General features: G+C 48.2%; 9 protein-coding genes across 9 annotated transcripts; 4 read left to right on the top strand and 5 right to left on the bottom strand.

Moving 5' to 3' along the window:
* Positions 1–128: 128 nt before the first annotated feature.
* Positions 129–1,687, top strand: ERG10 (erg10, acetyl-CoA C-acetyltransferase; the record flags this gene model as incomplete). The annotated part of the gene is made up of 5 exons (XM_049252775.1): positions 129–193; positions 329–378; positions 451–526; positions 619–1,108; positions 1,169–1,687. 5 exons carry the CDS (start codon positions 129–131, stop codon positions 1,685–1,687), a joined length of 1,200 nt encoding a protein of 399 aa, XP_049108274.1.
* Positions 1,688–1,963: 276 nt separating this feature from the next.
* On the bottom strand, positions 1,964–3,444 carry LOZ57_003728 (uncharacterized protein; the record flags this gene model as incomplete). Its single annotated transcript, XM_049252776.1, has 3 exons — positions 1,964–3,111; positions 3,173–3,370; positions 3,435–3,444. The coding sequence occupies 3 exons, from the start codon at positions 3,442–3,444 to the stop codon at positions 1,964–1,966; spliced, it is 1,356 nt and encodes a 451-aa protein (XP_049108275.1).
* A 2,358-nt stretch (positions 3,445–5,802) lies between these two features.
* Positions 5,803–7,665, bottom strand: AIM9_2 (Phosphotransferase enzyme; the record flags this gene model as incomplete). Its single annotated transcript, XM_049252777.1, has 5 exons — positions 5,803–5,983; positions 6,047–6,647; positions 6,717–6,895; positions 6,951–7,165; positions 7,234–7,665. The coding sequence occupies 5 exons, from the start codon at positions 7,663–7,665 to the stop codon at positions 5,803–5,805; spliced, it is 1,608 nt and encodes a 535-aa protein (XP_049108276.1).
* Positions 7,666–8,579: 914 nt separating this feature from the next.
* TOS1 (target of Sbf) lies at positions 8,580–10,058 on the bottom strand (the record flags this gene model as incomplete). The annotated part of the gene is made up of 4 exons (XM_049252778.1): positions 8,580–9,019; positions 9,077–9,249; positions 9,307–9,764; positions 9,813–10,058. 4 exons carry the CDS (start codon positions 10,056–10,058, stop codon positions 8,580–8,582), a joined length of 1,317 nt encoding a protein of 438 aa, XP_049108277.1.
* Positions 10,059–12,071: 2,013 nt separating this feature from the next.
* Positions 12,072–13,705, bottom strand: LOZ57_003731 (uncharacterized protein; the record flags this gene model as incomplete). The annotated part of the gene is made up of 2 exons (XM_049252779.1): positions 12,072–13,006; positions 13,069–13,705. The coding sequence occupies 2 exons, from the start codon at positions 13,703–13,705 to the stop codon at positions 12,072–12,074; spliced, it is 1,572 nt and encodes a 523-aa protein (XP_049108278.1).
* A 659-nt stretch (positions 13,706–14,364) lies between these two features.
* On the top strand, positions 14,365–14,950 carry LOZ57_003732 (uncharacterized protein; the record flags this gene model as incomplete). The annotated part of the gene is made up of 3 exons (XM_049252780.1): positions 14,365–14,643; positions 14,700–14,882; positions 14,936–14,950. The coding sequence occupies 3 exons, from the start codon at positions 14,365–14,367 to the stop codon at positions 14,948–14,950; spliced, it is 477 nt and encodes a 158-aa protein (XP_049108279.1).
* A 170-nt stretch (positions 14,951–15,120) lies between these two features.
* LOZ57_003733 (uncharacterized protein) lies at positions 15,121–16,107 on the top strand (the record flags this gene model as incomplete). The annotated part of the gene is made up of 2 exons (XM_049252781.1): positions 15,121–15,209; positions 15,276–16,107. 2 exons carry the CDS (start codon positions 15,121–15,123, stop codon positions 16,105–16,107), a joined length of 921 nt encoding a protein of 306 aa, XP_049108280.1.
* Positions 16,108–16,402: 295 nt separating this feature from the next.
* Positions 16,403–18,319, bottom strand: LOZ57_003734 (uncharacterized protein; the record flags this gene model as incomplete). The annotated part of the gene is made up of 3 exons (XM_049252782.1): positions 16,403–16,623; positions 16,688–17,695; positions 17,764–18,319. 3 exons carry the CDS (start codon positions 18,317–18,319, stop codon positions 16,403–16,405), a joined length of 1,785 nt encoding a protein of 594 aa, XP_049108281.1.
* Positions 18,320–18,612: 293 nt separating this feature from the next.
* On the top strand, positions 18,613–23,209 carry CFT1 (mRNA cleavage and polyadenylation factor subunit; the record flags this gene model as incomplete). Its single annotated transcript, XM_049252783.1, has 9 exons — positions 18,613–20,590; positions 20,648–20,961; positions 21,011–21,184; positions 21,239–21,577; positions 21,630–21,832; positions 21,931–21,957; positions 22,019–22,472; positions 22,535–22,682; positions 22,740–23,209. 9 exons carry the CDS (start codon positions 18,613–18,615, stop codon positions 23,207–23,209), a joined length of 4,107 nt encoding a protein of 1,368 aa, XP_049108282.1.
* Between the last annotated feature and the right edge of the window lie 1,683 nt (positions 23,210–24,892).

Raw genomic sequence — 24,892 nt, forward strand, 5'->3', positions numbered from 1 at the left:
CGCGGACTTTCTCATCCCAACAAAGCTGCATTCACTTCTGCAAAAGGGAACTTCGTCCACTACTGTTCTAGAAAGCAAACCGCTTCCTGTCTTTGTTGACCTTGCGTTCATTGTGCTCTAGAGCAAACATGTCTTCTCGCCCACCCGTCTACATTGTTTCCGTTGCACGGACCCCCGTTGGCTCATTTCTAGGGTAAGTCGACTGAGCCCCCAGCAATTTATTTGATAGCTTTAGTTTCATCTTGTAGCTAGTCTACGAGACTTCAACAGGATGGAGTTTATCAATTTTCAAGGCGAACCTTGGTTATGCTAATAAATATGTCTACAGAGCTCTATCCAGCCTGACTGCCCCTCAGTTGGGATCCCATGCGATCAAGGGTATGAAAGACCTCTGCAAGCTTGAGTATTTCGAAGCGAAGTTCCGCTAAGGTCTTATTCCAATGCTTCTAGCCGCGCTCCAACGCGTCCCTGAAATCAAACCTGAAGATGTCGAAGAGGTGTTCTTTGGAAACGTCATTTCTGGAAAGTCAGCAGCTCTCCCCTTCCTCCCCCTCCAAAAATCACTTGGCAACCCACTATCTTTTACTTGAGGTATCATGGTTAACTATTTTCCCACAGTGTTGGACAGAACCCTGCCAGGCAGTGTGCGCTCGGTGCTGGCCTCTCCGACTCGACCATCTGCACCACCCTTAACAAAGTATGCGCCTCCGGAATGAAAGCCGTGGCCCTCGGAGCCCAAACAATTATCACCGGGAATGCCGACATTATTGTTGCTGGTGGAACCGAATCCATGTCTAATGCGCCCCATTATATCCCCAATATGCGAACTGGCGCCAAATATGGCAATCAAACCCTGATCGATGGCATCATGAAGGATGGACTCACCGACGCTTGGAAGCAAGAAATTATGGGGCTTCAAGCCGAGGAATGTGCTGAGGACCATGGTTTCAACCGACAACAGCAGGATGACTATGCTATTCATACTTATGAACGTGCACAGGCAGCCCAAAAAGCCGGGCTTTTCGATTTTGAGATCGCGCCCGTCGAAATCCCTGGTGTCAGGGGCAAGCCGGCTACCATTGTTGACAAGGACGAGGAGCCAAAAAATGTGAGTCAAATTTTGGCCCTCCTAAGCGCATGCGCCTTCACTCTGACATAACTATCCTAGCTGCACCACGAAAAGCTCCGGGCTATTAAACCCGCCTTTATCCCCAACACCGGCACTGTCACCGCCCCCAACTCCTCTCCTCTCAACGACGGCGCTGCTGCCATCGTTCTTGTCTCCGAATCCAAGTTGAAAGAACTTAATATTAAGCCCCTCGCCAAAATTCTCGGCTGGGCTGATGCTGCCAAACAGTCTAGCAAATTCACGACTGCCCCGTCTTTGGCTATTCCTAAGGCTCTCAAGCACGCTGGCGTTGAGCAATCTGCGATTGATGCATTTGAGATCAACGAGGCATTTAGCGTTGTCGCGCTGGCTAATATGAAGCTCCTTGGCCTTAATGAGGATAAAGTTAATCTTCACGGTGGTGCTGTTGCCATTGGCCACCCTCTTGGTGCAAGCGGCGCCCGTATTCTTACCACTCTATTGGGTGTGTTGCGACAGAAGAAGGGTAAGCTCGGCTGCGCTGGTATCTGCAATGGTGGTGGTGGAGCCAGTGCAATGGTTATTGAATATTTGCAGTAAGATTGTTCTTTTTTGCTGTACGATCTCTCAAAATGTGATGTCCAGCATTGATACACGGATATATTTTCCATGATGAAATGACTATTATGTCTGATGTTAGATTGATAAAGACGAAAAAGTGTATACGATATCTCAGACCTTTTTAATTGGACTTCAATGAACTTGATTCATTTCTCCTAGAACTAAATTAGGGCATAAACAAGTATACCTAATATATGCAGAAAAAGTAAACATTGATTTATCTAATAAACCACTCCATGTGCGAAATATTCAAAGTTAAGCAAATGCGCCGACCAACGCCATCAGTGCCGCACCCCCTGCAACAGCAAGGCACGCTTCAATTCTGTTTCTGCCTCGTAATGTCTCATAGCTTCTATCACTCAGAAAGTCCTCAGCCAACAGCTCTACTAATCCCGCAAAGAGCAGTAGCCCGCTGCTAAAGGCGTTCGTCATTCCCACGGTCAAAAGGCCAGTTTCGCTGGCAGGGTCATACAAAGTGTGCAGCCCAAGCCCGATGGCCTGGCCGATTGGAGTAGTTGTCCCATAAGCCAATGCCATGAGCCAAGGTTTCGGCGACGAAGCAGAAAACAAGTCTGGTATTAGAGACGCTATCCTTGCACCAAGGGCAAACCCTTCAAAGGTTTGATGGAAGGATATGGCGACAAGCAAAACGATAAAATTTGCGCCGGTGGCGACACTAAGCGCCATACCAATAAAGATGCTGTGAAAAAGAATGCCGGCCTCGAGTAGCAGGCATTGCAAAAGTTGTTTCTGCGGGTTTAAAGCCTTCGATGTATCAAAATGGACATGATGGTGTTGATGACTGTGGGATTGGGGAGTGACAACACCGCTAGACTGAGAATCGTTAAACTCAAAAGTATCGTCGGGGTATGGCTCGAGTTCCTCAAGTTGGAGATCTTCTTCACCCGACTGAGGCTGATTATTATTGTTTTCTGGTGTCGGGCTAGTCTCGCCCGTGATGTACTCTCCCGACGAGGTTGAAATTGTATGTAACCGAGATGGCCTGCCTTTTCCTCGCCGTGAATCTGAGGGTTGTGAGACCAAGTTCTCACTGCTGTGCCTCCCATCTAAATTCTCGTAATCGTGGTTACGGGAGACTTCTTCGATTAGGGTATCGTATTCACTTCCATGAACGTGACCCGCACCTCGCATTGCGAAAATCATTTCGATAGTAACCACTAACAACACAGCAATCATAGCTACTAGCCCAGCTGTTGCCGGGTAGCCTCGATTCCAAAAGCGCGGCAGACATGGATTCGTCAACGAGACGAACGCCGTAGGGAGCAAATGTACAAACGCAGTAGCAATAAGAACGCCTGTACCAAAGTGTCTCGACAAGAAGAGAAAACGGCGTGGAATGGGCAAGCGAGGGAACCGCCGGGCGATTATAGGAAAGGAGCACGCTGTATTAGAATCCATATTAGCATTTGACGCATGTGAGTGATAAAACTTCGTGTGCCGTACCTAATGTACTCACGGTAAATATAAGGAACACAGCGAAGACATGAATTGGGGTATTGTAGGACCCTGATCGGGTCGTACTACCACAGGCAGGCCGTGTGGTGGTGTCGCGAGGCGTCGCTCCATGTGGGCGCACATCGAAACTCCGCCGATTCAGCTCGGTCTGTAAAAGAGAGAGTGGTACGTCGGCGAGGAAAAGCTCTATATTGGAAAGATTATAAGGAATTAGGTGAGAAATCTGCATGTGGTGTAGCAGCATGCGCACCTTCAGACATTGTGGTAAGCATTTCCCGCCGTGCTCGAGGCTCATAAAACAATGCGTTTCCCAGTCGATATACCCATCACCTTTGGACGAAAACGAGCCCCTTTAGCCTAGCAGGCTACTAAGCTCAGCAAAGCAGCTTTCGTCGTAGAAATAGTTGTCATGCATGAAACCGAACGGTAGAGGGGAATGGGTTGGCGAGGTTGAGATCAGAGCGCAGGCTGAATCACCTGAAACGCGGAAAAGAACTTCTCTCGCAAGCGACGCGAGAGTCGAATTCAACGCTGGAACCGTGAACGGGAGTTGTCCCTTAGGAGTGCGCTACCTGTGAACTACATAGCAAATTGGTTTGTTGGCCTGCTGGCGCGCTGGCCGGGGATGGTTCTCGGCCCGATGCTTAGGTAATCTTTCTGGTGCGTCAGCCTCTGAAGGATTGGCACATGTAGAGATCACCAGTGCCCACGCCATTGGTGCCAGATTCCTGGATCAGGAACCGACGCCGCGCAAATGTTAAAAGGTCCTGTTAGCGCAAAACTCTTGAACGGCAGCTCTGGATACAGGAAGGACTCGTCTGGCTGTAGTATGGCTCTACGGTGCAGAAGCTTCTGAAGAATTGGTGGTACTACGCATCACCCATCTATGTATGGCAATGTTTGCTAGACTCTTCTTCCTTCCTCAACGGGGTCCCCACCAAGCCCTTTTGCTCTTTTCACCCGGGAAGGAACTCCGATTGTGTTTTCCTAGAATGGAACCACTCCTTCGTTATCCAGCCACGAACGTTGGATTACTCTTTCCGTCTCTAGGGAAGCACCCATCGCTCCTTCCCAATGCCCGACCGTACCTTCCTGGATCGAATTAAGAAGGTAAGCTTGTTGAGATGCTCTTTCCTCTTGTCTGGACTCTGTGGTAGTCTCTATTTGCAGAAATATGGAGGAACATCCATTGCACCTCCCTGATTTGAATTTGGAAGGTATTAATGCGAGGGAAGGCACAATCTAACAGTTGCTACTTTCACAAACAGAAATAGATACCCATCATATCTTGCTGATATGAAGATATATAAAGAAGAAATGATTTGACAGTTTGTTACTTCTTCAACTTTGTTATTCTCTTTTGTTTTGAAAATACTATTAACAACCGTCATGCCTTTCTGCTTTCAATTTGAGAGCTACAAATTTGTATAAGGTACAATCTGATTGAAAGTAGGAAGGGCTTGAAGGAATGACGTATCGTCCTGTTTCAATACATGATCGCGTCCCACTAATTTGAATGTACGTTCAAGGGAAGCCACAACCGTTGGGTAGCTCCTTCCTTATGTAAATCGTACTTTCCATTTTCAAGCTAGGAAGGAACACCCATTGCACTTTCCTTGTTCAATTTTGGCAGGTCCATCCCTATATATGGAAGGTACGACGCTTTGGTGGCTCTTTCTGTTTAAGGAAAGAAATTGCATCGCGCTTTCCTTATACGTAGTCAGACTTTCCTTGTTGGAAATAGGAAGGTGCAACCGAATAGTTGCACCTTCCTCATTTCCATTTTCAAATTGGGAAGGAACACTCATCACACTTTCCTGATTGAAATCTGACAGACGCATTTTTATCTATGGAAAGTGCAACCATTGGGCTGCTCTTGCTGTTTTAAGAGAGAGCTTGTATTGCTCTTTCCTTATACAGTCATGCTTTCTTAGTTTGGGTTAGGAAGGTACAACTGTTGGGTTGCTCCTTCCCCAGGCCCATCATGCCTTTTTATCAAAGGCAAGGAATGCTTGTTGTGCTTTCCTAGTTCAAACCTGGAAGGCGTGTCCCTATATACGAAAGGCGCAACCATTAGACTGCGCTTTCTATTTTCGAAATAGGAAAGAACTCAATGGCGCTTTCCCTATACACGGTCATGCTTTCCTAATATGAGTAAGGAAGGTACAACTGTTGGGTGGCTCCTTCTTCATGCCCATCGTGACTTCGTTTTTGAGAAATAGGAAGCAGCAGGCAGCGCCCAGCCACTCCTTCCAAAACTCAAGAGGCGCCGAGAGTGTATATAGATCAAAAGGTGCCACCGCGAGCGCCTGATTCATGTGTGAAATGAACGAGCCACTTGGTCCAACGGATCGGCCCTTTCTTTGAAATATAAATCCCAGGTCCTTTCCCTACTCTGCTAGATGTATAATGTGACTTGACCAAGCAAGCAGAAGGTCAGCTGCATATTCTAATATCTTGAATGACGAGTTCATTGTGGGCATACCAACGTATAGTGTTACTTTTTTCTTGCCTCTTCCTCTTTTTTCTCTTCTCTCTCTCGTTGGCGATCAATCACCCAGTGTGTCCAATAATCCAACTCTTCTCTCTCCTTGCCACTCAGATCCTTCAAACCCATTTTACGCTGCAGCATCAAAATAGTGGTGCCACGTGAATCCATCCCGACCGACGATACCATCCAGAGACTCCCAGAAGTCTTGAGATGCATTGAAGTTTTCCCCAGCTTTGAGGTGCTGTTCGATATCAGTGTCTAAGAAATGATATGGGCATGACGTTTTCAGATTGAATTGGTCCCAGCGTCTATAATGAAGATTCAGCAATCAGATACATATGAATGTTTGGTTGCTGCCAGATTTTTTTTACCTCATAACTTTCAGGAGGACCTCGCGGAGCTTGAGAATCCCGCTCTCGTGGGTCCATGAATCACTTGCAAGTGTTGTCAGATACCGTATCATTTGTAGTTGAGGTATCTCGAGCACACGTGCCACAAGAGGATTTTCCAAAGCGGTTTGCATTTTGTAATATTCCTGCCTGGTGCTTGACGATATTTGCTTCAGCACCTTATCTTTTTCATCTTGGTTGAGCTCAGCGAAGTTCTCAGGGCGCTTCAGTACCTTTTCCCCCCAATATTTCACCAGCGGTGGAATATCGGCCTGGAAAATCAAGGGTAAAATGCCACCGCGGTGCCAATCCACCACGCTTGATATCTTACCGTTATTCACAAATAAATTGTCATGATTGAACCCAGAATGCCAAAGCGTAGACCTGGTAAAATCAGCCTGTTTGGGAATGAGCATTCCTATAACAGACATGTATCGCTCAAGTAATTCAATATGGGCTTCTGGCGAAGTCTGGGCTGCTTCGTATGTGTAGTGTGGATCAAGTGGATTGTCCTTAGCATGCCGCGTAATCCATGATATCTCGCGATACGCGATGGCTTTGGCGTAGTCTTCAGCTGACTTCCCTGGCCAAATCATTTAGAATATACTTCCTTTTTTGAATGGTACATTTCCCTCGGAGCTAAATATCTCACATGGTCCACGATCAATAGGCATGGATGCCCTCTCTTTTTCCCAGTAAGACGCATCGACAGTTGGTCCTATGACGAACCGGTCTTTGACTATTTCTCTGGCAGATGGCGAGCCACCAGCGATAATCTCTGCAGCCGAACATCCCTGAAACCCGCTGTTTGCAAAATAGAGAGGCCCAGAGCTCAATGCCGTGTCAGTATAAATTAGAGACATAGGGAACGATAGCATATGCATACAGATTCAAAGCAACCGAAACGAGCTTCTGTTGCACCTCCACAATCCCATCAATGATGCTCTCTCTCTCAGCAGGCTTCATGGTATGCCATCCATCAGACAAGAGCGTACCCTCCGCCTCCTCCATAATAATATACTCAGCTTCCACAGGATTGCCATGAAGAGACGCTTTCCACTCTAGAACCTTGGGCACGGGTATACCCAGCACGGATCGAGCCTAGAACGCGTCTTTAGCACTCAAGCCAAGAATGGAAACAAGGCAATAGAAAGCCAGATGAAGCTCACAAAGTCCACCATCGCAACTTCCGACGCCATCGCATACATGACAGGTCGTACATTCGGATGAGGAATTCTCGCCATGACCGCCCTGCCGTCATCCATTTGCAAGCGAAATACCTTGTAATAATTACCTTCTGCGATCTTCTTCATTTCCACGCAATGACGCGTTGACGACGCGGAGGACAAACTGCGACCCAGTGCCTGGGCAGCCACCTTTTGTAGTTCACAGACATTAAACCTGCGATAGCGCTGGCGGAGTTGCTCCTCTTCATTCCAGAGCCAGCGACCCGTGGTATACCGGAAGAAGTCTTCATGCGATTCACTGCTTGGCGCAGCTTGAGATGTCGTGGAGGAGAGTCTTCGAGAGAGGAATGGAAGGATTGAGTACAGATGATATTTTCGCGACAACACGCGTATTGGGACCTGAAAGGTGATCATTATCCGCCAGAAAGCGGCGCGCTCACCCAATCTTGGAATCGAAAAGAAAGCGACGTGAAAGTATGTCCCAATGTCTCTAGTCAGATCGTTGTATGAAACACAAAAGCAAATGGATCAACTCGAAGAACAGTCTCGAACGTTGAGAATCGCGGCAGATTTGATGCTGCGGCCCAGCCACCAGCCTCCAAATAGTTAAACTGCGACAACCTAACGCCATGCATGAAGCTTGGACTGCAATACGAGGGGGTTGGAACGGCTGCACTACGGACTGTAACAGTCAGAATCCAAATAAAGCTCGGCGTGAAACATTATCAACTATAAAGCATTTGATTTAAAGCACCAAATATGGTATTAAAATCCAGAGATTGCTGTGGTAAGGGGTATCACAGGAGGACAAGCTTGAATCAGGCACCAGGGACTGTCATCATGGTGGCAACACATGAGTCCCAGCAAGCAAACAGTTAACTATGCTGCAAGAGTATCAATTGTTGTTCGTTAATCCTCAAGTTAAAAAGAATATTTCCCCGATGAAAAAAAGTAACCCACGCCCCTGCCCAGAAGTATATCCGTGATTGAAATCAAATGTAAAGTACAATAAAAATTAAGCATGCAACACCGATTGACTGCACTGTTTTTTCAGAAAGTAAGTCATGAAGATAAATAAAGACGCAAGCATCTGGCAGTGGAAAGATAGGTCTCAGCTCTGCAAACATCTTCACGAAATGCCAACACTGGTCACACATGACTATCTTGCATCTTGATTTGCAACTGCTCCGGCTTGGACCATGCCAAGTAGGGAGAAGCAGCCACAAAAGGGCAAGGATGGAACATTGTTGTCAAACATCCATAGTTGTGCAAGATGTCGCGTGGCCAATCGGCGTGATCTGAGTCTATTTTTCCCATCCTGGGGTCATTTACGCAGCGAGAGTGAAGACAGAGCTAAGAGCAGCCTCTAGGGAGAACTGGGCAACAGCAGCCGAGTCAAGGGATGTGCCGAATTCAAAACTATCGTCCAAATTTTTAATGTGAGCGCTGCTAGTGAGAGGATTGAAGAAAACAGCAATCTTAACAGGCTTATCGGTCGGGCGTTTGAAGTAGTTGCTGTCGCCACCCTTGAGATTGCCATGAAGAGTGGACTTGCATTTGGTGTTTCCAGAGTCGAGGACTTCATAAACGTCGAATTCACCACAGCCAGATTTCCAGCAAGAACATTCGGACTTTCCGTACTGTAAGGTACGAGGGATAGCGGCATTGAGCATCCAGACAGCGGGCATATCCGCGTTGAAGCCTTTCTTGCCACTCATTGGCATCGAAAATTCCATAAGGAAAATCTTGCTTGCGCCGCTGAATCCATCTGTGGGAAACATTAGTATCCATGTTTATATTATGTTTTAGTAGGGATGGTACGTACGGTAAGCAACGGTACCAGGGCGAACAGTTCCACAATCGTTACCCTTGCATTCCTTGTCGGACATGATGACAATTTCCTGATTGTCGCTTAACAAAGTATCCCTTAGGACACAGGGAGAGGCAGCACCCGAGGTGGCATCTTCAGAGGCAAAGGAAAGAGAGTTTCCAAGTGACCTGTAAAGCGAAGTTAGCAGGGTGACAAAGCCGAGAGGCGTGGCAGAATAGACATACATGTCAAAAACACCGGAGCCCTGACCACCCTTGTGGTTGAGAAAAGTGAGACCATCGGCAGTTCCCTTCTCGGCATCGTACATGGCCTGACGGCCCCATTGACCAGCGCCAACATTGGTTGATGGGGTCTTCTTGCGGGTATCACCCTTGGGTGTACTGCCCTTAATGGCGCCTGAGTCAGTACCGGGAGCTGGAGCCGGAGCGCCAGCGGGAGCGGCCTGAGGAGAAGGAGCAGGCTTAGAACCGTCATAGTTGTTGACCCATTGGACAACTTTGCCGTCGATCGTGGCAGTCACCACGTCGCCGACGGCGCGCTTCTCCGCGGTTTTGCGGTGGAGGTGGCCGTGACCATGGCGGCGGGAGTGGAGGCTAGGTTTCACCTCACGCTTCTCAGAGCTGCCCATGGTGTAGAAAGCAACCTTCTTCAATCGGAGAGGACCACGGAAATGAAGGGAAATCTGGAGATATTAGCTTAGGGGATTTGGAAGTTGGTTTGGGGCGGCTACCTCTCCGTCCAAAGGAGCCAATGGGCCGCTGTAGGCCTTCTTCTGAGAAGTGCAACGGCCGTTGTCCATGCCAGTAATCTCATCGTAGGAACCGGAGGACTCGAAGTTGTTGTAGGTGATGGAGTCGACGAGTTTGCAATACCAGTTGCCCCCGAGTTGCCTGGCGGTGCCGGGGTCACAGGCCTGAGCGGCAACAGAAGTGACGGAGGCCGCAAGAGCAGCTCCGATCGCGAGTTTGTAATGCATGACGAACGAGTCAGGCGTGGGGGAGTAAAGACCTTTTTGTCTAGATTAGAATGGTGCCAGACCCCTTGGCCAGGAATAAGGATGAGGTTAATGCAATGCCGAGAGAGAGTATCAGAACGAAACGAAGATGGGAACGAAGGGAGGATATAGATTAGAGAGCGACAGACAGGGCAAAAGAGTGAAAGTGAGCGACAAAGAGCGAGTGACGAGATGCAGCAGTGAAGGAGAGAAGAGGAGCGTGAAGGGGTACCCGTGTGGGAGGGGAGCGTGAAGAAAGGGGGCGCGCTTACAGGGAGTGAATGTTTGGAAGGCTTAGTTTCACACAAAGACAATGGAAATGAAGACGGAGGAGGTGCTGTTGAAGGAGTGACAACGAGCACAGCAGACAGACAGTGGTAAGGAGTGGAAGGGCGCAGCAGAGAGCGCGAAAGGAGTGGCAGCAAGCGTCTTCACCAGGATGAGCGAGAGAGAGAGAGAGAGAGAGAGAGGGAGAGAAGTCGACGAGGAGAGCGAGCGAGCCGGGAGATTAAAAGGAAACGCCGCGGGAGGAGGGCGGCTTGGCGAGGCTGCGGGCCCACGGCTTGGCGGCCAGGAACCGCTGGATCTGCTGGCGCTGCGTGCGGGCGTGTGGTTGGTGGACGGCAAGATTGAGCTGGGCCACGGATACAACATGCGTAGCCCCCCGCGGCGTGCGGGCTGTCGCGGCCTGGTGGTGCGTGTGTCGCTCTTCGTATGGCCCAACTACGTACTGTGCCCGGCTATCCTCCGTCCACCCCGCCCGTCGCTCGCCGGTGCTCCCTCTGCCCGTTCGTTCGTCCGCGCGTTCCCCTGAAATCCGGCAACCTGCGCTTGCCCGTTCGCGGCCTAGCGGCTTGCCGTGTGCGGTGATTGGGAGGTAAGCCAGACCGTACTAGCGCGGTACCGGCACGTGAAAGCTGCTGAAACAGACCACCCCTGCCAAGGCCGAAACAAACGTTTGCCTTTTACTAGCGTATTTTTGCAGCCCCGAGTGCTGGAACGCCGTCACGTGCGGTCCTTTGTTTGCGGCTTGTTGACAGTCAAGACGGAGAAACAAATAGCAGTGGAAAGGCCTCGCCTTGCCACTGAGCCGCGGCCAGCGGACAAAGAAGAAAAAAGGAAGAAACAAGGGCAAAAAAAAAAAAAATCAAGCCTCATCCACAACTGCACCCCCGTTCACACTCCCACCGGCTCCCGTTTAGCGGTTCGACCGTGCAACTGCACTGCAGCATGGAGCTATGGACACAATGCATCCTGCTTGGCTCTGTGAACCTCATAGGAAAAGAGATTCACGGCAGCTAGAGCCTCCCGCCGGCTTCCCTCCATGCTACTAGTTACTACTCTGGTCTCCGTAGGATTTTGCATTGACATGTTCAAGTGCATGAAATGCACTAGCCCCCAAGCACAAAGGCTAGAACGTGCCTGGAGCCATCTCCCAAACACCTATATTATGCATGCAATATGATTGCAAACAAGCTACAGTTTTTCCAGAAACGATCTATAAATCGCCATCGTAAGCACAGGCATCCGAAGGGTCCCAGCCCAGGGAACCCACACCAAGTTCCACAAAGACAAAAATGTCAGTTCGCTCCCCACCACAAAACCACGACAATAATTGCGCAAGTCCATCAAGATCCAACACAAGAAAAAAAAAAAAAAAAAAAAACCGAAAAAACACCAGACACCGATCGATCCGACCAATGGCTCGGGGATAGACGTGGTGGCCAGTCGGCGTGCCCAAAGACCGTTTTGTCTTGGCGCGCGCCTGAACCGCAAACATCGCCGCCAGACTTGCGCCCTCTGTTTTAGTCTTCCCGAGGCCGCTGATGCCGATTGTTGCGGTTCTCAAAGAGGATCCCATGAGGCGTTTACCGCCTTCCGCAATCCGTCAAACACCGCGACCGTTGCCCCGGAGTTTGGACCCCAGGGGAAAAGTCTGTACATCCTACATGGTGTGGAGCCAGAAAAAAGATCGAGACCTCGCGCGACTACACCTCAGCGGCTGTTGATCTTGGTCCAGCCCTTGGTCCCCTTTGCCTTGTCGTTTGGAGTTGTGACGGATACCTGCGGCGCATCCGCTGAGTCGGCGATTGCGGACGCCGTCATTATGATCCTCCCCGCCTCCTCACCCGCATTCTCCGGATTCGATGGTGGGACATCCACAATGATAGGCCCACTCGGCTGCTCGCCCTGTTTCTGCAATCGAGGGTCGTCCTCCCACTCTTCCTCCTCCAGAATTTCCCATTCCGCCGTCGCCATCTCGCTCAGAAGAGTCGATTTTAGCTTATCCGCGATCTTGATGTACGACGGCAATTTCCAAGTCTTCATGAACTCCAGTCCTTGGTTATTCCCAAGGAAAGAATGAACCGTTCCATGCGAGTAATGGCCCAGCAATGATGCCGATGTCGTACGCCCTCGGGTCGCCTCTTTGCCATTTGAGACTTTTGTTGCACCGTCACGACTGCCTAACGCCTTTACCAGCGCTGGAGGTGCGACGAGGAGCTGCCACAAATTCTGTCCCATATCGCAAACATCCTCCCACGACTCACTCCCAATATATAATCCTTGAGACCGGCATATCCACGATACATCCCACGCCAGAAGGGCCACCGCCTCGATAAAAAGGGCATATCCAGCTGGATCTTCCTTCGCCAGTTTAGGGAGATTTCGCTGCAGGAAGAGGGGGCGAGGCCGTGGGGGTGCCCGGGCTCCAGCACTTCGCGGCGTAACAGAGCTTGAAGGTGATACTGCTGAGAATGGGATATCTTTTTCAATGTATGATGAAGATGGAGCGAGTATTGTGGGTAAGGGGTATTCTCGATGAGGTAAGGTGATTTCCGCAGGTAGACGGAGCGCAAGGTACCGCGAAACGAGAACTAAGAGTCGTGCGATATGCGAGAGTGACGTCGTAATTTGAGCTGGGCTGGCACCTATATCACAATCAAAGGTTTATTCAGGCTCAACAGAAAGACGCCAGCGCTTATTGACTTACTGTTCATATCCCTGGGATCAACGATATATACCCCACCTATGGAATACGTAGTTATAATCTTCCCATTCTTTCTCCTGCTCTTCTGCCGTAAATTATACAGGCTGGCCACCTCCCGACAGAGAAACATCCTTGACTCCGCCGTCTTCGTATGAAGGCTATTCCACGCATTCTCCGTTTTCTTAATATCCTTCTGCACATTATTTACCGTCGTTGCCCGGCGGTCAGGGAGCTGATACCGCGCCGATTCCGCATCGGACCGTCGCTTGGCGAGCGCCGCCCGGCGTTTCGCAATCTCCTGCTTGCCGCCCTCTATTTCCCTCCGTAATTTGGCTATCTGTACCTGTATGCTCTCGCTTCTAATTTCCGCCTGGATTTTGAGCGTGCGCAACGTTTCAACGGTTATCTTGGACCGCTCGCCCCGTGGTTGTTCCGGCTGAACAGGGCTGCGAACCAGCCCGAGATCTTGTGTGGCATCTTTCACTGCTTGCTCAATCTTTTGCCCCGCTGCCTCCTTGCCTAGTAGCGTCTTCGCGAGATCGAAACGGAGGGTGTACAGCTGGTTCCGAGCGCATGTTGGGCAGTAAAATGACAACTGCGAGTCGGGCTCACAGCTGCAGACGTGGCACGCCAACGACATTTAAGGAGTATCGCCCTGACGTGGGTTTTCGTATGGCAAGGATTCCATAATCTGCCTGATAATTTCCTAGAGACTAAGTGAACAGGTACAGCAACTGTTTGTGTATTGTTATTGCATGAACTAACGCCTTGTTGAGTGAGAGCTGGAAGACGTACTTTCATTCGTCCAAAGTAAGTACCTACTGAGTACCTAATGGAGCTGCAATGAGGTCACATGTGTAGAGAGTTTTGCACTAAACTGTATTCAGCCCTATCAAGTCTTCTTGTTTGACATGTTTGCCTGTCTGTTTTTGTCACCATCTGGTATTCACTTCAGTTGGCGTGCAGTTTTGGGTTGAATTAACTTTCGTGGGCGGACATTAACTGATGAATGAAGGACAGCACTACAATATATGTGTATAGCTGACGATCAGTTAACTAGTTAGTAACTACTCTGCACTGATCTCTTTTCCCCTGGTGTGCCCTCAAGGTTGCCATCTTGCCCGACTCCATGATACCCACAACGGCCACCACACACCAACTAATTGCTAAACATACATTGTGCTTGCTTTGCTTGGTGGAAAATTTTAATCCATAAAGGCAGAAATTGAAAAAAAACTTCATTTAACTGGCCATTGATCTTGTTTTAATACTTGCTGCAATTCAACCAAAACCGGCGAAATGCCTCAAGCCTCTCAATCGCGTTCCAAAGCAACCACCAAAAGCGGCTCTGCCCCAACCACTTCAGAGAGCAGCAACAGCTCAGACCAGAATGATGAAAAATCAATGCCAGAAAATCTAGAGCAGCGACTCAGCCCTACACCAGGTAAATGGGATCCCATGGCAAAGTCTCTTCGCAACTGCAGCTGGGAACAGCTTCAGGAGCGTTTTATCGAAGCCATGGACGAGAGGTCCGACATGGAAAATGCCTTACAGAAAGAGACTGCGGATTTACTGGAGGTGGGTGGTCTATGAATGTATTCGTTCGTTTATTGGCGTGTTAACTTTCAGGATAGGTTTTTATCGCATGGTCACAAACCACAGTGTTTGCAGACGAAGATAGGGCTTACAAAAGGTGCGGTATACGGTTATTCAGAGAGCAAATTCTTGATTTAATGCTTCGTGTTACTGCAGATTTAAAACCAGGATGGACTATGTTCAAACGTCTGAGGATCGACTGGAGGACAAGAAGCAGCACTGTATGACGGACACCTTATCACATATCCATTCGATACTAACCATGGACCTTTAGATGCGAATGTGGTAAAGGCCTTCGAGAGCGCGCTGGCTTTGCTGCGCGACGATTGATGGCAGTCGTTGTCTTATGTCATCTGCCAAGCATTCGGGTATTGGTGGGCTGGCGCGAGGCTGGGCAAATGAACGTATATTCACCATGATAGCGGATATGAAATAGATAACTATTGGCATCCAATAAATATGGGCGAACAGCCATCTGATGACGATAATGGTCTCCTCCAACGCCTGAATGCCCTAAAACCTTCTTCCGTTCAGTTGGAGTTTGGAAAGTTAGTTGGTTCTGACCGGCCTCATCGCCACACCCATGCACTTTTGGATATTGACTCAGCTTGTAGGATCCCACGGGGGGTAATTGATGATGTTGATACCGATGATGAGGACTATTCTTATGCTATTGATGGTGATCCATTGTCTGCACGGTTCAGGGACCTTGGAGGGTCTCCCACCTACCTCAGATCATCGCATTCCGTACCCGAGCAAGAAGGAGACGTAGAAAATCTTCTAGCAGACTTGCGAGTCAGGGAAAATTGGAAACTTGAATATGAGCTAGAAGCTGAGAATGAGATAAACAGTCTGGTCGACCAGGCGAAGAAATTTGTACTCTCATCATCTGCTTCTAATCTTCAGCCGCATTCTGACCATCAACATCAGCTTCTGAGAGCTGGAGACGATAGTATCACTAAACTACTAGAAACACCCTGCCTTCCTCCCAAACATGACTTAGAGGAAAAGGAAGCCGATGCCGAAGCTGAGGACTACGTTCGAAAGATCCTTGATAAACTACGGACCCCAACTTCGCTGGATCATGATATCCCCACTCCAGAAAGTCCGACAGACCGTCCGCATACTAACAACACTCAAGATCTTACTAAGAAGGAACTCCAGGCTGCTGACGGCTCTCTTGCTCTGCCTTCTGTTCCTACAGCGGACCCCATAAACCGGAACAAAGATTCAAAGAAAAAGAACATCTTTACAACGTCCAGCGAATCAACTCCTAGTTGGTGCTGCATATGTAATGATAATGCCAATCTAAAATGCTTGGACTGCCCCGACTTGTTGCTTTTCTGCTCACGGTGCTGGAAGGAGATGCACCTTGTTGAGGGGTCGGAAGAGGAGAGGCAGCATCGAGCGGTCGAATTCGATAAAAGAACGCCCATCGGCGCTTGAACGACGAACGGGTAATTCCAATTTCGGGTACTTGAAGAATAAATATTGCATTGAAGACCTTTGAGTCAACGCCATGTATGGCCTGGATTGGTCCCAAATTCATAGAATACACTGCTATGCATAGCCCCATAACCGGAATTGTGTGTGATTCCATCACGGTCCTCCCATTTTAGTACCCTTTTCTACCAACCGAGATCCTCTACATTTGAACAGAAATCCTTCCTAAGCCCTTGAATATTATACATAACAGCGGTACCGATATCAGAAAGAGAAACATTACTTTGAAAAACTTTTCTCATTCATCATCTCGAGTACGACGTCCCGCAGAGCCAGATCCATATCTTCCTGGCTGATCATGTATCCGGCCTGTGATGTCTTGCCAAGTAGCACCAAATCTCCTACCTGTGGCAGCAAGGAGCCCCTCTTCTTCAGCCTCCTCAGCATCTTCATCCATCTGCTGCTCATCAAGTCTCGGGGCACGGATCAGTACCGTGACGAAGATAATGAGAGATAAGCCTAGGCGGAATAATTCGATTAGAGACCTTACAAAAACAACCATAGAAACTGGCATGTCACTCACCTAGAAAGAAGAATTGTGACCAGAAATCGATAATGCCAAAGAAAGGGAAATTCAAGGTAATACGGTTAAGAAACGTGCTGGCAACGCTTGGGGTGCAAACAGATCTAGAGGCAGGGTTGTCCGCGAGTTCGGAACATGGCTTAAGGTATTCCTTGTGCTTCGAGCAGTCAAGAAGGGCTGTAAATTGTTTGGACGGATAATCACAGAATGTTTGCGGGCCATATGTGGCATATTGAGGGACAACGATCATGGAAATTGAATAATTCAAGGCGAGAGTGATCAGAGTCAGTATTGATGTTGCAAGGAGGAGAGCTTGAGGCGATGTATGCCCTTTTCTGATCTGAAATATTCTGATCCATAGAAACCGAATGCCAACTGTGGCAATCCCGACGATGGAGCTGGTAAACAAGTATAGCACCAGAATAATGAAAATAACGTAGTCGGCGGGGAAAACAATTGCAGATTTTAGGAGTAACCAATTGATAGGGTTAGGGATATTAATTTTGCCGAGAATGTAGCCGCACTTTTCCTTACAGACAGAGTTCTTTGCTTTGTCGATACAAGTGAGAAGCATTGAAATCCAGATTAGAATGGAGAACGCTAAAAAGCAAAGGCCTCCTAGGAGTTTTACTGGCCGGAAAATGGCGCCAAGTTTGTACCACGCCTTGACAATATGGCTCCTCCCTTGGCCACGAGCCGCCTCGGCTAGACGCTTGCGGCGGCGTAGCGTTCGCTCTTCTCGAATTAAGGAGTCGAGTTCCCTTCTATCCTTGGAGGAAAGATGGTCCGGGTTGCCACTGCAACGGCCCTCGAGCTGACGCTGGCGCTCGTTGTTGCTCTCTAAATGAGATTCAATGCTTGCACTGAGCGCTGGGCTTGAAATCGATGGGGCAGACTTGATAAAAGTTACTGGGAAAAAAGCGAGCCCCGTTGAGGAGTATATCACATAGGCAATGATGCCTATCACTATCAAAAGGCCAAGGGCAAAAGTCAAAGCCCGCTCCCCATCTAAATGTTGTCCCATTAGCATGTGCCTAACTTGGAAAGAAAAGGAACGGAAAAGCACGAGAACATACGATTCTCCATCAATAACTTTTTGAAGTAATCTAAATCAAAATGGGCGCCATTTCGATCTTTTGCCACAGGGACAAACAAGCCGACCAGGAACAAAATTATCGTTAAAGTTATGAATACGATTGTATATTTCAAAGCTCCACAGAACTGCTTGCCAGTACTTTGCCACCCCTCCTCGTGTGCCACTTCATCATACTCCTCATACCAGAAGTATGTAAAGGGTACTACTAAAAGGCAAAGGACGGCATCCAGCGAGTAAAGGAAATAGTAGACCACAGTCAGCGAATATATAATTTTATCAACCTCGTTCTGGGATGCCCAATCTTTTCTCCTCCCATATTTTGACGAGGTTGTGGACGAGACCAGCGCAACATCAACAGGTAATAATAAGACGGTCGCCAACAAGGCAGTTAGAGTAAATATGCAAACAGTCGTTACTGAAGCCGAGCGATCTCGTGGGGTCTGGTAGATATAAACAAAGGTGGAAGCTACAGTGATGAGAATAACGATTGCAACGGCGTATACAATCCAAATGAGCGTGGATTGAAGCAGCGCCATAATAAATTCTGCCAACGCAAAGCGTTATTGTTCAGCATGACAGTGTTGTCTGGAGAAACGAGTGGCTGGATGGAGGTCTTGATTCAGATCTCGAATGTCGTCATCCAAGTTGATAAATGACTCAGCAACTTTTGTTGCGGCACTGGCGCTAGACTGCGCTCGTCAATATCAAAGTCTCCTCCACAGCAGCAACTTCTTGTTCACACAGACATTGGAGGAGCTGAAATGGGGCAGAATTGTGGCTACAACTAACATGAAAATTGGAGTGAAATTGCGCAGTGCCCAGATTCACCATGCAGTGCTACACGGAGCTACTTCCGCCCTCGGGAGTGACCCATGCTCTCTGCCTGCCATTCCTTTCAGCAGTGTCCAACAATTTGATAGTCGCAAAGACATCGATACTCCAAGTGTTTTCTCTAATCAATGTTGCCTACGGGACTACTTCATCTTCCGGCACTGATGACAAAAGTCGAGTTGAGAGACAGCAATTTACAAAATTGGTCTTAATTGCTGAATACGACCTTTCTGGAACAGTAACAGGATTGGGCCGAGTCAAAATACTCGACTCAAAAAGCGGAGGAGAGGCATTATTGGTAGCCACTCGAAGCGCGAAACTTAGCCTTGTTCAATGGGACCATGAGAAACATGGAATATCGACCATTTCCATCCATTACTACGAAAGAGAAGATCTGCATAGCAATCCGTGGACCCCAGATTTAAAGCTTTGCCCCAGTCTTTTGGCTGTTGACCCCAGTAGCAGATGTGCTATTCTTAACTTTGGTATCCATAGCGTCGCTATTCTTCCTTTTCACCAGACGGGCGACGACCTTGTAATGGACGATTTTGATCAGGACCTAGACGATGAGAAGCCTGAAAAAGTCGATAGTAGTGGCGCAGAATCGAATCCTGAAAATGCGGCAATGCACAAAACTCCTTATGGGTCTTCCTTCGTCCTTCCACTTACTGCTCTGGACCCTGCCTTGACCCATCCAATACATCTCGCATTTTTATTTGAATATAGAGAACCTACTTTTGGCATTCTGTATTCAAGTGTTGCTACATCATGCTCACTATCGCATGAGCGGAAGGATATAGTTTTATATGCTGTGTTTACTCTTGATATGCAGCAGCGAGCATCTACAACTTTGATTACGGTCTCACGATTACCAAGCGATTTGTGGAAAGTGGTTCCTCTACCACCGCCTATTGGCGGAGCCCTTTTGATTGGCTCTAACGAGCTTATCCATGTTGACCAGGCTGGGAAGACCAATGCTGTTGGCGTCAACGAGTTTGCCCGACAAGCATCAGCCTTTTCGATGGCAGACCAGTCGGACCTGGAGTTACGTCTGGAAGGCTGTGTGGTGGAGCAGCTTGGTACTGAGAGCGGTGATATGTTGCTTTCATTGGCCGATGGAAGGATGGCTATCATACGGCTCAAGGTGGATGGACGGTCTGTTTCTGGGATCTCTGTGTTTTTGGTTTCTGATGAAGCGGGGGGCTCAATACTAAGGGCTGGGTCATCATGCGCTGCGAGCATTGGGCGGGGAAAGATATTTTTTGGGAGTGAAGCAGCCGATTCCACTCTCATAGGCTGGTCTAGGCCGTCCCAATCGATAAAAAAAAACAAAACCGAGTCCTCTGACGATATTTCAGGAGATCGTTCTGAGCTGGATGGTGAAGATGATGATATTTATGAGGATGATCTGTATTCTACCCCCATAAACCCCCTTTCGGCTACAAAAACTCCTCCGCAGACAAACGGACACAGAAAAGATGAGTTTATTTTCCGCGCACACGACAAACTCCAAAATCTAGGACCTATGAAGAGCATAAGCTTGGGAAAGCCTCCTGGAGCGCCTAGTAGCCGCAAAAGCCAGAGTTCTTCCGGTTTATCCGCCGATTTAGATCTCATTGTCACTCAAGGGTGCGGCAACGCTGGTGGACTTGCTATTCTTAAGCGAGAATTGGAGCCATACGTTATAGATTCTATGAGGATGAATAACCTTAATAGTGTATGGTCTGTGCAAGTTGGAAATTCCGGCACGACAAACACCTCGCTACGAAATTACGATAAATATTTGATTTTTTCAAAATCTACCGAGTTGGGGAAAGAGCGATCTGTTGTTTATACAGTTGAAAATAATGGGATAGATGAAATAAAAGCGCCAGATTTCAATCCTAATGAAGACGTTACTGTTGATATTGGAACCCTTGCAGGTGGAACAAGAGTCATCCAAGTGCTCAAGTCGGAAGTCAGGAGCTATGATGTTGGTGAGTTGAAGGGCCTTATTTTTCCACTATTTCAGTAACGACTGACTATCTGCACAGATCTCGGGTTGGCTCAAATATACCCTGTTTGGGATGAAGATGTGAGCGGAGAGCTTTCCGTGATTAGAACTAGTTTCGCGGAACCCTATCTTCTTATTATTCGAGATGACCAGTCTCTTCTTCTTCTACAGGCAGACAAGAATGGTGACTTGGATGAAGTTGGGATTGAAGGAATATTAAGTTCGGGAAAATGGCTTTCAGGCTGTTTATACCTCGATAAATATCGCACATTTATCCCTAATACCAAGGGCCAGGATAAAAGTGCAACAGATAATGTTATTTTGGCTCTTCTTCGTGCAGACAATAGTCTATTTGTGAGTCTGAAGCTAGAGACTCTCTAAGATTAAGCTGATTTTATCTAAGTTATATTCTCTTCCGGACCTTACAACACCCCTTTGCACTGTGGAGGGTGCCGACCTTTTGCTCCCTATTCTATCACGCGAGCCACCACCTCGACGAGCCACCTATCGCGAGAAGCTATCCGAAGTCTTGATTGCTGATCTTGGAGACTCGATTAGCCGACAGCCCTATATGATAGTATGATTTTACCTTTTACTTATCCAGTACCATTACGCTGATTATAGATTTTAGCTTCGTACTAACACTGATGACATTACGATCTATCAACCGTACTATCCCTTGCTCCCCGGTGAATCGAACCTGCGATTTTTGAAACTTACCAACTATTTTCTACCAAAATATGATCCAGATATGGATAAACTAAGCCCTGCACGTTTTAATCCCCTTCGCGTATTACCAGATCTCTGCGGGTATAAAACGGTTTTCATGCCAGGGCCCAATCCGTGTTTTATTATGAAGTCATCCACCAGCTCTCCGCATGTTTTAAAACTTAGAGGGAAAGCCGTTCATTCACTGAGTAGCTTCCATATCCCCGCCTGTGAGAGAGGATTTGCGTATATCGACAAAAGTGTAAGAAATAAGGCAACTTTTGTTTGACAAGAGACTAACAAGAATTCGTTAGAGTATGGTGCGAATGTGTAGGCTACCTGGAAATGTTCGGTTAGAAAACTCATGGGCTATGCGCAAGATAAATATGGGCGAGCAAATAGACTTGTTGGAGTATGCGGCGAAATCAGAGACTTATGTACTGGGAGCTTGCCATAAAACAGACTTCAAACTTCCAGATGATGATGAGGTGCATACTGAATGGCGAAATGAAGGCATGTCTGTTGTTTAGCACCCTTCCTCATAGTTATACTAACTGACCTTTTAGAAATCTCTTTTATGCCTCAGCTAGATACAGGGTGTATAAAGCTACTTAGCCCTCGCACATGGTCTGTTATTGACACGTGAGTTTGAATACGAGTCAAGATAACATATTAATTGTAATAATCTGACGAAAATTGTTAGATACCAACTCGGTGCTGCTGAGCGTGGTATGTGTATCAAAGCCATCACTATGGAAGTTTCCGAAACCACCCATGAAATGAAAGAAATGATAGCAATCGGAACTGCTATTGTACGAGGCGAGGATATTCCTCCTCGCGGGTCTATCTATGTCTTTGAAGTAATAGATGTGGCTCCGGATCCGGAACATCCAGAAACAAACCAAAAGCTGCGGCTCTTTGCTAAGGAAGATGTAAAAGGCGCTGTCACTGCAATTTCTAACATTGGCGGGCAAGGATTCTTAATTGCAGCCCAAGGCCAAAAATGTATAGTTCGCGGGCTGAAAGAGGACGGAAGCCTGCTTCCTGTAGCATTTATGGATATGCAATGCTACGTCAATGTTCTGAAAGAGTTGAAGGGGACAGGTCTGTGTATAATGGGGGATGCTGTTAAGGGGATTTGGTTTACTGGATATTCCGTGCGTAACCCACCCCTACAATTGGAGAGGATTAGCATCACTAACTAGTTTTGATTTTATAGGAAGAGCCCTATAAGTTGACGCTTTTTGGTAAAGATAGCATGTATCTTCAGGTTATGGCCGCAGAATTTTTACCGGATGCACAACGGTTGTATATCTTAGTCGCCGATGACGACTGCACTATACATGTTCTTGAATACGACCCGGAAGGTAAATACCTGGTTATCCTTTCGTAGATTTGGTGCTGCCGCTAAACCATTTTATTAGACCCTGCATCTTCAAAAGGTGATCGACTCCTTCATCGTAGTCGTTTCCACACAGGGAATTTTACGTCGACAATGACACTACTGCCCCAACATAGAAAGCTGCCACTTAACCTTGAAGACGGCATGGATATTGACTCTGGCCCAGCAGCATACCAAGTACTTGTGACATCCCAGTCCGGCTCGATCGGTGTGATTACTGCTCTGAGCGAAGACACATACCGCCGGCTATCAGCACTACAATCCCAGCTTGGAACAACCATAGAGCATGCCTGTGGCTTGAACCCAAAAGCGTACCGAGCGGTTGAGAGTGATGGATTTGGCGGGCGGGGAGTTGTTGATGGAAACCTTTTATTAAAGTGGCTTAATATGGGGGTGCAGCGAAAAGCAGAGATAGCAGGGCGCGTAGGCGCTGATATCGACAGTATTCGCGAAGATTTGGAGATGATTGGCGATGGTCTGGGGTTCTTATAACTGGAAAAAGGATTCATAGCGCGGTTCAAGGTTTCTTCTTCTTCTGAATACCCAGAGTGCAAGACTGCTGCGATGTAAAAGATCATGGGCATTTTCCTTTCCAATTCAATCAAGGATACATGATGATCGCGCCATAATATACAATAAGCTTCCCCGATAAATAGCAATATAGATCCTAGGATTTAGGCTTCCTTTTTGTTTCTGGTAGCAGCTAGCTCACGCGCCTGCTTCTCGAGGGTCGACAGCTCCTCTACATATTCATCAGTGAATACGCCAGTCACCGTATAATGGAGTATAACAGACTTTGCATGTTGGCTTGGGCATCACTGGTTTCCAGCTGTAGCCATATCACATATATTATTTGATATGTTAGGAAGGAGGCAAGAAAGACCTTTGCTAGGGGCCGTTTAACGGCCGCGAAAGGAGGTGCCTGAAAAATCGTCTCAGATTAAAGTCTACTATGGTCAATTGAGGCTTCGATGCTTACTTTATGTTGCCCATTATCATTGGGGCCTTGCTGGGGAGTAGCCAGTTGGGAGGCGGAGAAAGTGAAAGTTCTGCGAGGGGCGGTTGGCGGAAAGTGGCGGGAAACGGAGCGTCTAAACAACCTAACAAATGCCATCGCACCCCTGTCTGCTGCCTTACATGGCAAAGGTGACAATCGACTAGTAGGAACTTGGGCGCACGCTCGATATCAACGATGTTGGTGCATGGATACCGTGTAACTACACGTGATTATTACTAAGCAGTAGATTAGTCATCGTACCCGTGACGTCCTGCAGAGCCGCACGGCGAGCAGTCAACAACGCAGAAAGCACGAACTGCGGGAGGGCGATCGGAAACCCTAACGGCGATAAGCTTGTTTTTGAGCCTCTGCCCCTGGCGTAGATCCCGGAGCTCCCCTGGCGGCAAGGCACAGATTCATGGGAGCTTTGGGGGCAGCTGCACGCCGATGGTTTACGCCCGCAACGGGCATAAAAAGTGCGCAATATGGGATTTACAGGTTACGGCAATGCGGGGCGAGTGTTGCGTGGTGGTGAGGGCGTGGGTGCGGGCGCGCGATGGCGAATGCAAGGCTGAGTGCGCGGTGCTTGTTGACACGGAGAAACACTCCAGTCGAGTCGGCGGTGCAGGCGGGAGTTCGGCCGCAGGTTGCACGCGGCTCCGACTCCCCGCTAGACTCGATTGGGCGCCGCGCTGCTGCAGAGCCTGCCGTGCTAGGCCACATTAGGTAAGGTGCGCGTGGCTGGATGGCGCCTGGTTGGGACTAGCGCGCGCTGGGCGGCCACCGCGACGGCCAAGGGAGTTTCCGCCTGGCTTCACTACTTGCTGCTTGCTGTTTCTCACGCTGAGCTGCCAGGTGCGGTTTCTAGTATTGCCATCTTCCGCTCGTTGGTTATCTCTCTGGCACCTTTGCTTGCTTCCTGCACGGTCTCTGCCTGACGCTACGCTCTCCCTACTCCGTACTGGCGGCTGCTTTCCCCTCCGAAAAAAGCGCGCTGCCAACAATCCAACCTGTTCACCTAGCTCTCATCTCATATATTCTAGCATGCATGGCCGATAAATATTATTTCAGCTCTGAATGTACATTACTGCTGTGGTGTTAATCTTACCTGGACGCTGCCGATCCTTGTTGTGTTTTCGAGCACTTCCTGGACGCTGTCAGTAAAGCTCCCTCTCGAC

Source organism: Ophidiomyces ophidiicola, assembly GCF_022830035.1.
Source record: "Ophidiomyces ophidiicola strain CBS 122913 chromosome Unknown scaffold_13, whole genome shotgun sequence".
NCBI classification, from domain to species: domain Eukaryota; kingdom Fungi; phylum Ascomycota; class Eurotiomycetes; order Onygenales; family Onygenaceae; genus Ophidiomyces; species Ophidiomyces ophidiicola.